This window comes from Serinus canaria, chromosome 14, assembly GCF_022539315.1.
Source record: "Serinus canaria isolate serCan28SL12 chromosome 14, serCan2020, whole genome shotgun sequence".
In the NCBI taxonomy this organism is placed as follows: domain Eukaryota; kingdom Metazoa; phylum Chordata; class Aves; order Passeriformes; family Fringillidae; genus Serinus; species Serinus canaria.
The window spans coordinates 12,202,691-12,217,607 of record NC_066328.1 but is presented as its reverse complement, the minus strand read 5'-3'; the positions used below and the strand labels follow the sequence as shown (position 1 = coordinate 12,217,607).

The 14,917-nt window shown below is 43.0% G+C and overlaps 1 protein-coding gene across 3 annotated transcripts in view; it reads left to right on the top strand.

Annotated features, from left to right (window-relative positions):
• CARD11 (caspase recruitment domain family member 11) overlaps positions 1 to 12,638 on the top strand; it is a 44,777-nt gene extending 32,139 nt beyond the window's left edge. For 2 of the 3 annotated variants that reach the window (XM_030229903.2, XM_018915864.3), the window contains exons 13-24: positions 1,651 to 1,703; positions 2,253 to 2,385; positions 2,849 to 3,050; positions 3,483 to 3,609; positions 4,702 to 4,942; positions 5,352 to 5,448; positions 6,458 to 6,553; positions 7,493 to 7,625; positions 8,182 to 8,361; positions 9,513 to 9,637; positions 10,455 to 10,570; positions 11,130 to 12,638. In XM_030229903.2, coding sequence (XP_030085763.1) covers positions 1,651 to 1,703; positions 2,253 to 2,385; positions 2,849 to 3,050; positions 3,483 to 3,609; positions 4,702 to 4,942; positions 5,352 to 5,448; positions 6,458 to 6,553; positions 7,493 to 7,625; positions 8,182 to 8,361; positions 9,513 to 9,637; positions 10,455 to 10,570; positions 11,130 to 11,334 — 1,708 coding nt within the window. In that variant the 3' untranslated portion in view covers positions 11,335 to 12,638. The remainder of the gene's footprint in view (positions 1 to 1,650; positions 1,704 to 2,252; positions 2,386 to 2,848; positions 3,051 to 3,482; positions 3,610 to 4,701; positions 4,943 to 5,351; positions 5,449 to 6,457; positions 6,554 to 7,492; positions 7,626 to 8,181; positions 8,362 to 9,512; positions 9,638 to 10,454; positions 10,571 to 11,129) is intronic. The other variant, XM_050980226.1, reaches the window with a different exon arrangement.
• Positions 12,639 to 14,917: the final 2,279 nt, after the last annotated feature.

The following is a 14,917-nucleotide window of genomic DNA, read 5'->3' as shown; positions in this document are numbered from 1 at the left end:
AGCTGGTTCTCCCACATAATTTTCTAGGCTGCTGAGGATTTAAGCAGTGTTTATTTTAGTCTCCCTTAGCTTCTCCTTCAATGTCCTCCAAGTCCCTTCTTAAAGTGTGTTGTAACAATTCAAGATGGAGAAAAGGGGTTTTTTATAAATGATTTGAATGTTTTGTGCTTCAGGTGCTTGAGAAGCCTTTGGCATGCCTGAACTTTTCAATATTTGCAGTGTATTACAGAACACAGTGGAGATTACGTGGAGATTATTCATCTTGTGGACTTATTTCACTGTAACTCTGACTGTATTCTTTTCCATGTGTTAAGGCATTGGAAGACTGAGTTGTACTGAAATCTGAATTTTCCCCTCGTATTAGATATTCTTCATGTGGAAAGAACAAGTACCCTGGAACAAGGTCTGAATGGGGACTTACTATGTTGAGCTGATAATCACTAAAGTCAAGTATCTCAAGAGCCTGCCCAAAAGTTCAGGGTAGTTTATAACTTTATAATTAGCATGATAAATTTTTGGAACTTATTTGTGAACATAATCCAGAATAATTGCTGTTTGCAAGCCAAGTTGCAGGTTTCACAGTTCATCTCTTCTTAATTTGTGTGGAAAAAAAAGGTGAGATCATCATTTAATGTAGGAAAAGGTACATTATTTCCCTGCTTATGCATGGAGTAAAAATAGCTGATCCTCTGCAGCCTGGCTGCAAAAATTCACCCTTCATCTGAAGCCAAATATGAGAAATATCAGCTCCACTGGAGACCTACAAATCATTTTGAATGGGAAAAACAACAAGCTGTTATTTAAACAGCTTTGCAACCAAAGGACATGCTTTAATGAAGTCCTTGCAGCGAAGCTGTCAGATCACTCATTTGGCTGGACAGCCCCAATACCCCTGTAAGAGCAAAATTTTAGTGAACTCAGAGTGGCTTTAAGGCCAGCCAACCCAGCCACCTTTGCAGGAATGGCAGTGTCACTGGGAGCTGGACTGGCACCAGAGCTGTGGCAGCTCCTGTGCAGAAGCCTGGAGCACTTTGCCATTCTGTACTGCAGGTACCTGAGTAGCTATGAGAGCTACCCTGAAACTGCTATAAAATGCTTCAAGTACTTGAAATCAAGCAGATAAATTATTCCTCTTCTGCTGCACCTCAGTAACATCCCTTGCATTCACTCTGTCCATCAGTGAACTTCTGGCTTTTTGCTCAGTTGTGGAAAACCCCCACGGTGCAGTGCATGCACAGCAGGCATGGTGCAGCCCTTTATCTCTGTGCTGAACCAAGTGTGGTGTGAGTCACACCAGACCATCAGTCAGCAGCTTCCTGTTGTCCTCAGCAAAATCTTCATTCCCTCACTGCTGTTGGCAGTTCTTCCTTCTGAACCTTCTTGCTGTTTCACATGTTTCCCCTGCTGGCTGACACATGTTTTCTCCTGCCCTTTTTTGTATCTTCCCTGGACCCTCAAGGATGTTGCTTGCTTATTTTTTTGCAGCTGCACCATTGCCTGATGCAACACCTCCAACATCTTCCTTTTTCACAGAAGAAGTTCCTCCTTCAGAACTTAATGAAATCTACTGAAGCTGGAAACCTGCTGAAAGCTTGAAAGTGTTCAGCTTTCCCTCTCTTCCATCATCTCATGCTTTGTTTTTAATTCCAGCCTGGTTGAAGAGGACAATGACAGCTTTGGATGTGATGCTTTGGAGATGGATGGTAAGCAAGAGGATATCATATATAATTGAAATATGAGCTAATATGTGATCAGTTCCCCAGCTACAGAGACTGTCAGATAACCAGCCCTGCTCTCAGTAAATGGGACACACAGCCTGTGAGTAAATCAAGGAAACAAAGGGTCAGCCAGTGGTGAGAAGGGGAAAGCAGTCATTCCTGAAAAACTTAGAGGGGAAAAGGGTTAGTTTTGTTACCACAAGGGTGGTAAAACACTGGAACAGGGTTGTCCAGAGTGTTTTAGCAAACTCTTCATCCTAGGAGATATCAAAGCCCAGCTGGACAAAGTCCTGAGCAATCTTCTTGAGCTGAGCCTGCACTGATCTTTGACTAGACAGTCTCCAGAGGTCCCTTCCCACTTTCTGTTCTGTGAGAGTGGCATTCCTTGTGCCATGTCCTGTGGATATGAATCACATCTCTGCATGAAGAATTTCCTACTTCAGTTTTGGCTGGGATCAATTAAAATTAATTTTCCCCTTTTCCATCTTTGTCACTTTATCTAGGACTCATTATCATTCTTGTTACTCTTTCCAGATGACAGCCACGACAGGCATTCACACGGAGCTCCTTCAGTGCACTCTTCCTCTTCTTCTCATCAGTCAGAAGGCCTGGATGCCTATGAGCTTGAGCATGTCAACTCCATATTTAGAAAGTTCTCTCTGGAAAGGTATTTGAGATTCCAGTTTACTTGCCTTAGAGACTGAGAGGAAAGGGTGCTGTGGTAGAAACTCTCTATTTATTTATTAGTTGCTGAAGTTATAACAGCAGGAGTGATTATGGTGGGAGCAGTAAAACACTATCTTGGAGCCCTTTCATGTTCTGTAAACCCATGAAGGTCAGCCTGAAAATTCAAAAACTTCAAGGCAGACAAAATATTCTAAAGGCTTCAACTTCTCCTTATGATCTTGCTATCTTGCTGCAAGAGCTTGCTGACTGAAGAACTGTTATACACTGAATTTTCAGAGATGCTCTTCTCCAGAACTTTTGCTGTAACAAGAAGGTTTTCTTTTAGAGTCCTTAGATCCTAGTGCTTGATAATGCTAGAAGTTTATTTGCATATCTCTCATTTTTCATGCATTCATTAAAGTCAGAGTGAGATAACCAGCTGTCCCTTCCTCTCCTGGACACAGACCCTTCCGTCCCTCTGTCACATCCTTGGGCCGCATCAGGAGCTCGTGTCACACGGTCCAGCGCGTGACACTCAACGGGGACAGCCTCAACTCAGAGATCACCCTGCTTGGGGGTAATGACAGAGGCAGCTTCGTCAGCTCTGTCAAGACAGGCTCCCTGGCAGAGAAAGCTGGCCTTCGGGAGGGACACCAGATCCTCCTGGTGAGCATGACATCAAGCACACTGTGTGTCTGCCCACCCACCTATGCTGTCCCTGGCATCCCATGAGCACAAACTCAACAATGCTTCTGCCAAGTTTCTCTTTACTTAGTTTTCCCTCCATTGCCAATGTTCCCAAACCATTTCCCTGTTCAAATGCCTCTAAGGGGAGAAAAAAACAACCCCCAACAATTTATATTCCTGCATTTATTACTCTCAGGGAAGCCTGGGATTGTGCAAGTGCTGCAGCTCTGTTGACAGCTAGCATTCCTAATTTGAGAGAAAAGGAATTATATAATTAGGACATAATCTACATTCTGGTAACAAAGTGTCTGCATTGTTTAATAAGAAAAAGATCATGGCACTTCCAAAAAATGGTTTAATTGACTCAGAGATTGAACTTGCACTGAAGAGTAACATTTCTTTCATATCTAGTTGGAGGGCTGCATTAAAGGGGAAAATCAAAGTGTTCCTTTGGATACTTGCACAAAGGAAGAAGTTCACTGGACAATTCAGAGGTGCAGTGGTCCAGTAACACTCCAGTATAAATCAAATCATGAAGGTAAGAACAAAAGTATTTCTTATCTCAAGTAGTCCCAGGGCTTTTATAGCAACTTGTCTGGAAGAGAATGACAGGACCAGCACATCCTTTGTATTGGGATAAATCTGGAGCATGCCACTGGTGTTAATTACAGCTCCACCCTGGAACTGCTTCAGCTTTTAGCCTGCTGTCTGAGAAAAAAAAACAACATGTGCTTGTCAACAGGAGTCTGAAAAATTTACATGGTGGCCAATAGCAACACGATTCATGGAACACACTCAAGCTTATTTTTATGTACAGTTTTCTGCAATACGATGCAGTGAGCTGAGTGATCTTTATCCAGCTGGTCGATTTAGCATTTACCTGATGGAGTTGCCCTGTTTATTACCTTTGTGGCTTTATCTTATCTTTAACAGCTGGAGTTCATGTGTGGCGAATAGAATTTGATTTTAGTGTTCAGGTTCTATAATGATAATTTCAGGTTATGGATCAAAAATTACATTCCAAAATCCATTCTTTACTGGTGTGTATAAATGGGCATTCATGATTTTTATGCTGGTTAGAGAATTTCAGCTGCATAGATCATGCAGGAAGTGATGCTTTTGATTTTCTTTGATGTTTTCAATTGTAGGAAAGACTATTGCAATTTTTTGAGCATCACTTAACTGCAGATAAAGCATGTTATAGATTCTGGGAGTGCCAATTAGAGCTAATAATAAGGAGAATAGCTTGTCATTAAAACTGGTGGCAGAACTCACACGGTACTTAGAGGGCAGAGCAATAGCTGTGTCTGTGTCTTTGCTGAGAAGTTCTTTGTTCCACAGGTCATGTGGGGAGTACTGAGAATGGAGTTACCTAAAAGTAGCATTATAATGAGAATATTCCCACAGAGCTGACAGCAGCAGCATGGGCTGTCCCTGAGCCAGTGCCCCTTCAGTGTCTCTGAGGTGCAGGCCCATGATCTTGCTGGAACTGCTGCAAGCAGCACTCTGGAAGCACAAACCTCTCTCAGAGGAACCTCAGGAGTTTGTGCTGTGGCTTCTCCCAGAGGGAATGCAGCAGCAGCAGAGTGGGAGCTCCTGCCTCACCCCTTCCCTCCCCTCCCTGCTGCAGGGTACCGCAAGCTGCTGTCGGAGCTGGAGGAGGGGCTCATCACCTCGGGGGACTCGTTTCACATCCGCCTCAACCTGAACATCTCCAGCCAGCTGGACTGCTGCTCCCTGTCGGTGAAATGTGATGAGATTGTCCATATCCTGGACACCATGTACCAGGGCAGGTGTGAGTGGCTGTGTGCCAGGGTGGATCCCTTCACTGACAGGGACCTGGAGATGGGGACCATTCCCAGCTACAGCAGGTGAGAGTGATACTGAGTGACCATTACTGAGAGCAGGGATCTAGAAACAGGGAACTTAATTAGTGCTGTAAGGACAGGGGTGTCTATGTCTTAAATTTTGAGATAAGGTTTGATGTAAAACTGTAGTATGAGCTATAAAACTTAAGAACAGACATTCCAGATGTTACCTGAAAAAATGAAATGAGTCCCTCAAAAAGTATCATATGCAAATATTCCATGGATATTCTTTAGTCCTTAACTGAACTGCAGTTCTTCATATTGTTTTGTTCCTGCCTTTACTGCATGGTTCAGCCAGTCCTCACTGCTATTTCTATTTCATCTTTTCTGTAGGCACAGAGTCATTGCAATCCAGCTTTCTTGTGAGTGGTTTCAAAAATATCTTGATCTGTGATTTCATCCTTTCTTTCAGAGCCCAGCAACTCCTTTTGGTGAAGCTGCAGCGGTTGATGCACAGAGGAAGCAAAGATGAGACAGAAAACTCCTACAACACCCTTCGGGCCCTGCGGGTAAATATCTACAAACAAAGTCCTTTTAACACCTCATACTCCCCTGCTGTTGGTTTTTCATTTTTCATCATCATTTTACAGAAATTCCTCTTTGTAGATTTTGATTGTGTCAGGCAATGGGCACCTTCTGTTTGCTTTAAATAATATTGTCCCTGGGAATGAACCCAGCTCTGGCTCACTATTAACCCAAACACTATTCAAGTCCAAACTCTGTTCTGTGTGTTAGTCACCCTTTTCATGCTTCCATACCTGTAAATATTTAATGCATCTTAATGCACACATGAGAAAGAAGTTGGGTCCTTGCAGTTAATAATCAGAATTATTTCTCTCCTCTTCTGAATAAGCCTCTAAACCACAGAGTCTCTTGTCCCACTTTGGAAAGACCTGAAGACCTCTCTCTTCCAGCCTGGATGCTGTGGAGAGAATTGGGATGATCAGGCCTTCACACACAACAGTCCTTCAAATTTTCCTTTTCCCTTCACTAAAAGCATTTTTAGACCCCAAAATTCCATTTTTACACAATTAAAACTGCCTTCCTGGTATGTCAGTTACCATAAGTTACTTTTAGAGTCTGGGAGACATTTCATGCTCCTGAGTTTTACAGAAACAAGTAGACAGTGCTTGTGCTTGATTTCAGTCAAGGTTAAGTGTCACACATTCCTTCTGTGCTCACGGCCCTGCTGATCAAAGAGACAGAGATCACTGGCAAAGGTGCTTGTGAAAGCAAAAGCTGTGCATGCTCTTTCTTGGTGCAGAAATTATCTCTGTCTTTGGTGGAGAACAGTCTGAACAAAGGAATGTGCAGAGCAGTGAAAAAGTAGTGTTTGTCAGCACAGGCTGTGCTACGCCCACTGTTTAGAATATTTTATTTGTGATAGGTATCAATCACTATCCCTTTTATAGGAAATAGAAAATATCTGGTTTGGCTTCTTTTGTTTCTCAAATGTTATGATCAAAAAATACAAAAAAGAGCAGGGGTAAGAAAATCTCCTGTGTTATTTTTTGCTAGAATACATTGCAGCCAGAGGAGCCTGCCCTGCAGAACGACCCCAAAACCAGCCCTCGCCTATCCAGAGCAAGCTTTCTTTTGGGCCAGATTTTACAGGTAATAAAGTTCAAATCCTCAGTGCAATGTCTGAAATAGTGGATCTGAACAGTAGATATTCTCAGGCTGTCCTAATTCACCCAGAAATCCCAGCTCCGGTCTAGAGGTTGTATTGGAATTTATTCCTATCAAAAAGAGATTTAATGCATGAAGGAGAAGGATGGGTTGTGTTTTCTGTTGTGATGTGGGGTGCTTGTTTTCATGAGCATGGCTTCCATTACAGATGTGCCTTGAGGAATCCCACACATCTGCCATCAGAGGCTGAAATGTGCTTTGTTTGTACCATAAGGACAAATCCAATGGGCTGGATCAAATCCCCAAGTCTCTGAGATAGGGCTCCATCAGAAAATAGTCCTTTAATTGTGGGCCAGTGACTCTGAGCATGACAGAGACTGTGTGGGTGAAAGATAAAGCCTTGTGAAGGAAGGTGATTGGGAAAGGTTAGCAAATACACGGGAGGAGGAGTTAATGTTTGGATAGAGGAATAGGCAGGTGGATGAGGAAGGAAAGCATGAAGCCTATTTCTCATGTAAAATGACTGTAAAAAGATGCCATGTGGGAGTTTTTAAGTCTCTCTGGTAGAGCAAAGAAGAGGCAGTTTGGGTATAGCCTGTGAGACATTTGTGCATATACCCTGGGTATGATGTACACATCAGGGCTTGTACTGGTGATAGCAGGGAGCTCTGTGGAGGGAAAACATGCCTCTTAAGAGCAGAGAACAAAACAACAAATCCCAAAGGGGATTAACACAGGCTCTGAAACAGATCTATGATATTTAAAGAGTCTTAGAATTCAGTCCACAGATCCATGGAGTCCTGTCTTTGATAGACACAAGTGATTCAGATCTCGTAGGTAACAAGCGTTGGCTGATGAATACATGGGAGGGTTAATAATGCAAAAAGTGAGGCTCAAATCTCTTTTTTTTGTCCACTTTTTTAGTTTGTCAGTAGGTCTGAGAACAAATACAAACGAATGAACAGCAACGAGCGGGTCCGCATCGTCACGGGCTGGCCCTCGGGCCTGGCACTGAGCTCAGCTGAAGGGAAGAAGCAGCTGCCTGATAAACTGGAAGGTAAAAATCTAAAACAGCCTTTACACACATAGCACTGACACACAGGCCTACATCAACATCTACAGAACAGCATGGCTGTGAAATGTATCACAGGTCTTGCATTTGTGGTCCACTCTGCAAAAGTTCAACAGCAACTGTGACCAAAACTGATTTTGCTAAAAGAGCTTGGGGCATTAAACCTTCACAGGCAGCTTTAGGACACTGAAATGTCCTGGTTGGCTGGCAGTTCTTCCTAGGTGCTTCCTTGTCTTTTGCTTAAAAACATTTAACTTGGAGCCTAAAGTCAAGATAACAAGCAGAGAGTCTCCAAGCAAATGTTGTGTTGAAGAGGTTAAGAAATAATCTCTTGAAAGCAAAAGGCAGTTGAGTTATTTAGTATTAGATTGGACATCATAGTGCTGTGAGTACAGTAAAAACAACCCCAGTAAAAGGGAAGGAGGGCCAGTATGACTAACCATGTCATTTCTGGTTCATGTGTGTCTCCTTGTTTTTTTCTCCAAATAGTGATGGAGAGGAACTCCAATAAATGAGGATAAATGTCTTGTTCTTTGCTCAGATTTGGATTCAGAGAGTGAACTGGACAAGAAGCTCAGTCTGATCCCTTACAGCTTGGTGAGACCCATCCACTGCGAGCGCAGGCGCCCCGTGCTGTTCACCCCCACCATGCTGGCCAAGCCCTTGGTGCAGAAGCTTCTCAACTCTGGAGGTGCCCTGGAATTCAACATATGCAAGCCAGGTAATGGGGTAAGAGAGGGCCATGACTGTCAGCTCTCAGTGTTGGAAATATGAACATATATATGCGTGCACACGTAGGGGAATGCACATGTGAGAGTTGCTTGAGGTACTTTGAGTCACATCAGAGTGATGTGTAGCTGTAAATCCTGCTTTTTGAGACTATCTGGGATATTTGAATGTTTTGGAGACAGCCAGTACACATGGTTATGAGATTCTGTGTCTATAAATATTATCCATGTGTATGCTGTGTGGTTGCTAGGCTGCCCCTCAGAGACTGAAATGCTGTGAGTGCTCTTTCTGTTTGCATACTGTTTGCATACTGCATATCTAGGCAATGTGAAATTTTGATTAATTTGTTTCTAGTATTTGCTATTATGAGGAATATCTTCCCTAGAGCAACTTTAGGTTTCTGTCTCATCCAAGCTGTGAAGATTGTGCATTTGATCTACTGGAAAGACTGATTTTCTTCCATGCTAAGTATTTACTATTAAAGCAGTACGCAGTGCCGTGATGGCTGCAGGGCAGGATTGTATACAACCCAGCATTAAACAGAGCTGACGTTTCATTTTTACACTAATATTGAATACCCACAGCATAGTATGCAGCCTTACAGTCATCCAGACAGAGAAACTGAGAAGTTAAGTATTATAATAAATATCCCCTGTCTTGCAACATAAAACAAAAGCTTTGATGTAGAGCTGCAATTCACAAGGGGGCCAGTATCACACATTGCAACCTAAGCCAAATTTTTTTGAAACTTTAAACACAAATGTTGGAACACTAAATCCTTGTTTTAGGATCCTGTGCTGAAGAGACCACCTTTTTTTAGCACTTCTCAGCATCCCCCATCCCTGAACTACTATATAACACTAGGTGCTGGAATTGTATTTACTGTTTTAATTTAATGCCTTCACAGTGTTGTAGTAATTGCCCAAGGACTCATTGGTGCAGGATATAGCTGAGATGCTCAGCTGTGATCAGATTAGGCTTTAATTGAATTCAATGGAAGAAATGAGGCAGCTGTTAAGACAATTCATTGCTCATGCTCCTTCCCTGAACCATCCTTACACCCCATGTGAAGTACTACTGGATACTTTTCTACTGTTCTGCTGCTGTAAATTTGATTCTGTCCCCATCCACATCTCTTCCTAGATATTGTAACAAAGGAAGAGTTCTTAAGGAAGCAAAGGACAGAGACTGTCATCTTCAGCAGAGAAAAGAATCTGAACACATACGAGTGTATTGTACCTGCCAACATCGAGGCTGTTGCTGCCAAGGTGCTCACAGTGCTCTGTGTTCCTTCTCTGGGCTCTCTGGGAACCTCTCTGCAATGTCCTGGATACCAGACTGACCAATTTACAGTTGCACTCCTTCAATCTCAGATTTTTATTCATTCCCCCAAATGGCTTTTATTTGTGCTCTTAATTTTCCTTTTCTTTCCCATCTTCAGCTACATCCTTTTATGTTCTCCCTCATTCCCTGTGATGACCCACATAGATGCAGCTAAATATCCTTTCATTTTCCGTGCTCCATCCTTTATTCATTTCCTTTTCATATCATAAGTATATATGAATACACGAGAGAGTAAGAGATACAAAGACCTAGACAAAGGAAAGAGAAGCCTGAAACCCAGACACAGGGGTGTACAGAACAAAGATAACAATGCCCAAGACAGAGATCTGATGTCAAGTAGAGTACATTTGATGCACCGCATGGAAAAGAAGGAGAATTAAAGTGATGGTTTTTTGTCTCACAAGTAGTTGCAGTAGATGTTCTTTCTGAACAAAAAGCAAGTCTGTGTGTTTGGGTCTATATGTAAAACTGGTATTTTATCATACTTTTCATCTTTAGAGCATTCCATTTCCATTTTAAACCTTTTTAGAAAGCTGTTAAGCTCAGCTGTTATTTGACAGACTAGTTTTAAACCAGTAGGAGGAGCTGGACTTTAAATGTATATTTGATTAAAAGGTTTTAAATCAGTACAATGGTAAATAGAGAGCCTTCCAAATCACCCCATAAGGGATAGATATCATTATCTTGAGATTCCACAGCAGTGAATTTTCCTTTGTGACACTGTTATGACTTTGTTTTTAGAACAAGCATTGTCTCCTGGAAGCTGGAATAAGCTGCACGAAGGATTTAATCAAAGCCAAGATATATCCTATTGTTCTCTTTATAAGAGTCTCAGAGAAAAACATCAAGAGGTTCAGGTAACATGTCAAACCTTTTGCATATTTGATGTTTCATCTTATTCAATGAATAATTCTTGAGTCCAATAATGTTCTCACTGAGAGAAATAAACACCCTCATCCCTCTCCATCTGGTACTTCTATGTGCACTATTTCCTCCCTTGACTCCTCCCTGAAATCTTACAACTGGAGAAAGCAGGAATTCCCCAAATCTGGCACTCTTTCACTGTCACTGGTGGCAATGAGCATTGTGGGAGGATGAGACTGAAGAAAATGTGGTTTTCTCCATGCTCAGCACTCCCACAGCATTTCTTAAGGTAATGCAAGCTGGAAGAGGAGAGCTCGTAAACACTTGCACTCTCCCTCCATTCAATCCTCTGAAATTGTTTCCCCATAGCAAATATTTCTCCTTGGGGCAGCATGGAGTTAAGGGGATGGTAGACCTGCAGAAGCTGCATTCTTCACTGCTTTTATTGCTTGGAAGTAGTTAGGAGAAAATAAATTCTTGATGGGACAGCTGGGACTACAGGATTAACTTAAAATCCAAGACATTTATTTTTGGTCTGCTCATTTGATACAGGAAACTGCTGCCAAAGCCAGAGACTGAGGATGAGTTTTTACGGATGTGCCGCCTGAAGGAGAAGGAACTGGAAGCACTGCCCTGCCTTTATGCCTCTGTGGAGGCAGAGGCTTGGAGCAGCATCGAGGATCTTATCCGGACAATAAAGGACAGGATCGGGGAAGAGCAGCGGAAAACCATCTGGGTAGATGAGGATCAGCTATAAAAGCCCTCAGGAACATGGAGCTCTTTGGTGAGGAAAGGACACGTCCAGGTGGAGCAGGCCTTCTCAGAATTCTCTGGTTAGGTGCCCAGAGCTCACTCCTGTTTCACTCCCTGCTGGCAGGATGCATGTCTGGAACGGGACTGGAGCTGTGTTGAAGAGCCAGAGTCTCAGATGCTGGGATCCAGGCTGTGGGGCCACCGCCGCAATTTCTGATCCACTGGCATTTCTTAAGGGACAACACCTGTTTAACACATGAGGACAAAGATCTTGAGAGGGAGCTTGGGGTAATTTATTGTGTTCAAAATATGGATCTCTTTGGTCTCATTCAAAATTTCTGATGAGACCAAATAAGTGGAATCTGAAAGGGACAAGGCATGGGCATTGGGGTGTAGGATATGGAGATGAGATGTGCCCCACACCCCCCTGAGGTGAGATTCTGAACATACCCAGCTGAGGAAGCTGAAGGCTGGTTGGGAGCAGCAGCAACACAACTGCTGATGGCCAGAGCAGCCCTGTAGCCCTGGTTCTCCACAACCATTTTCATCCATTTTAATCAAAAGAGAAGAAAATAGCTATTCCTCCTGGCATTAACTAAAATGAATATTTTCTCTTCCTTTTGAAACCCCAGTTTTATTTAACAGTTTTGCAGGTTTCCTTTGTAGTCCTGGCGCTTACAGGAAAACAGACTTCACTGTCCCAGTGGCACATCAGATCTTTCCACATCTGCCAACATTTCATTTAGTTTATCCCTGCCTCTGCACTGTGTTCATTTGTACATCTCTCAGTTTTTAACATTTTTTTACTCATGGAAAATACCACGGTGCTTTTTTCGGACAACAAGTTTTTCTGTTTCTTCACTGAAATATTTCTCTGCAACATCATTGCCTGCCAACATGCCCACTCTCAACAGGAGGAACTATTCTTAGAAGAAGAAAAGAAGAATTTCATAAGCCAGTAATTGCTGTGAACCACTCAGTCCTTGACCTGTGTGCCATGAGTGACAGTGAGGAGCCCTGCAGGCACCACGCTGAGCTGTGGCCAAGTGGGATAATGCTTCCACAAGTGTGTGTAGGGCTGAGGAGACCATGTCCCATTTTCAAAAGCACTTAAGTCCTCAGAGAGTTTAAGTTCCACTGCTCATGAGTGTGACTTATACTCCTAAATCTCTTCAGGCTTTGAAATCTTTCCTCTCGACATTAGACGCTGTACTGAGATTGCCAAATTGATCCAATAAAACTGACCCGATAATAATGACTCATGCAATTGCTGATCTGAAATGCAATAAAAATTGACCTACAGATGAAGAGTGGTCCATCCCATTGTCCTTAGATCCTTCATTCCTTGCCACATCCTTCCCTTTAAGATGCATTTAATAACAAATTTCCTTTTCTTCTGCATTTATCCTCAGTCCCCCATCTCAGTGCTGTGGGCTGATGAACAGTAGCAGGCAATAAAAAAAATCAGAATCTAAACAGAACATCTGGCCTGGTTGTCTTCGCTAGATTAGCTGCTCCCTTGTCTTTCCAACAAACTTCTGCTATGGGTGTCTCTCAGGTAGACTGGGTCAGCTCATGGTGGCTTTTGGGATTATGCTTTTCTTTTATGCTCTTTTCTTTTATGCACATCATTTTTTAACTAATGGACTCTTTGAGAAGTAATTTATGTCACTTCACATCTAATTGCTGCTGCTGTGTTTCTCAAGTTATTAATGTTTGAAAGAATGTTCATAGCTAGCACTTCTCAGAGAATAGCATTTTACCTGCCCAGTGCCATCTGCTTGGACTGTGCAAGCAGGGGGATACTTCCATGTGCAATCTCTTTACAAAAAGGACAGGCTGCACACACAATTTGCAACTCCCTCCAGGGCAAAGAATAACAACCAGTTGGGGTATATATAGAACAAATTGGATGATTCTTCAGAGATCCTCTGTAGCTCAAGCAGAAATAAGAAAGCATCAGTTGGAAGAACTAAGCCTTCCAGGAGCATTTTGCATTCATTCCTAATGTCCTGATAATGCAGCCTCGTGTAACAGCTGCCTGTGGTTTGTTCCTGCCCCTCTTGTGAAAGCTTTTGAGTCCGCAGCTGAGCAATGGGAGGGACTGCAGGAACATTTCTCAGCTGCTTCAGCAAAAAGTTCAGCCAGGTCAGCGTCAGATGCCTCCAGGAGCCAGCAGCTGAGTGCTCAGCGGCCAGGATGTCCGTGTGCCACCGGCAGTGCCACAGGGATCGCTGCCATCTGCTGGAATGACTGCAACAGATGGCAGGTGGGGCAGAGGGGATGGACTGTCTCAGAATGCCACGGTTGTTTCTGCAGTGATCTCCTCTACCCCACAGCTTTATGTCTCTTTGCATGGACAAAGCTGCAGATGTGATTTGTCCCATTCCACTTTCAGCACAGGAAAAGCATATGCCAAACTCTGGAGGAGGTTCCTTTGCAGTGAGCAGAGCTTCACCTCCAAAAAGCTGTTTCTCTGACTTACTGGAGATGGCTATCTAAGGGTGAGATGAATTGCCCTCTGAACTGTCTGGGGTTTTCATAGACTACAGCAAGAAATGAGAGAATTAGCCTGGCCTTTAGCATTTAGCTCTTTGATCTGTAATTTGGGGCAGCTAAACCACCTTATGGGAAAAGTGGAAGTAGAGATTGAGGCAGAGAACAAGAGATCTAATTATTTCTGTGAAACAAGAGAGGAATGGATACATGGAGCAGACTTTTCTTCTCATATCCAAGTGCATCTGTAAATTCCCAGCTCTGCAGACCCATTGTGGTTGTCTGCTCATGTGATACAAAACAACCAGACTCTGTCCAGCTGTGTGCTGTACCCTGCACAAGCCTCATCTCTCTGTGACTTGGTGGAGGAGAACTGAAAACTCTGTTCTCTCTTGACTTCTGGGTGTGAACTCCAAGAGCAGATCTGTAGCTGGAGTGGAGCTGCAAAGCAGCCATGGAGCAAAAGGGGCCACAGTAATTTACACTGGCTGGGAGATTCCTCTGCTCTGGAGCCAAGAGCTGTCCCTCTCAACTGAAGGAAATTAACCCCTGCACCTTTTGAAGCAAATTCAGATCTTGAAAAGAGCCATGATTTTCCCTGAATGTCAGAGTGCTGGAATCAGTGTGGATTCCAAGTTCTGAACCAGCAGATTTGAACTGCAGAATTGGAATTTGGGCTGTAGATCACTGTGGTATTCTCCATTCTGCTACATCTTCCTTGTGAGGAATCACCTTAAGCCACATCTCTCCCCATATGCACATCCCAGTTACACAAACCTGGGCTCAGCACATGCACAAAAGCCCAGCAGCAGCTTCAGGAGGGGTTGTGTGGTTGAAAAACTGGGAACAACAATTAAGAAAACAACATGGGAATTTGAAATGTTGTAAATGTTCCCTGTAAATAGTGTCACAGTGGAATCTCAAGCAGATTCTCCATCTGATCTCATCAAATGGTTAGAAAGGGACAAGTTTAATGCTGATTTATTCTTTGGTTGTTTCTGTATTTTAGACAGCACTTGATATGAGATTTGGGGTCAATAACTGGACTTGCAGGTACCACCAAAATTCAGATACATTCTCTAAATCAGTCT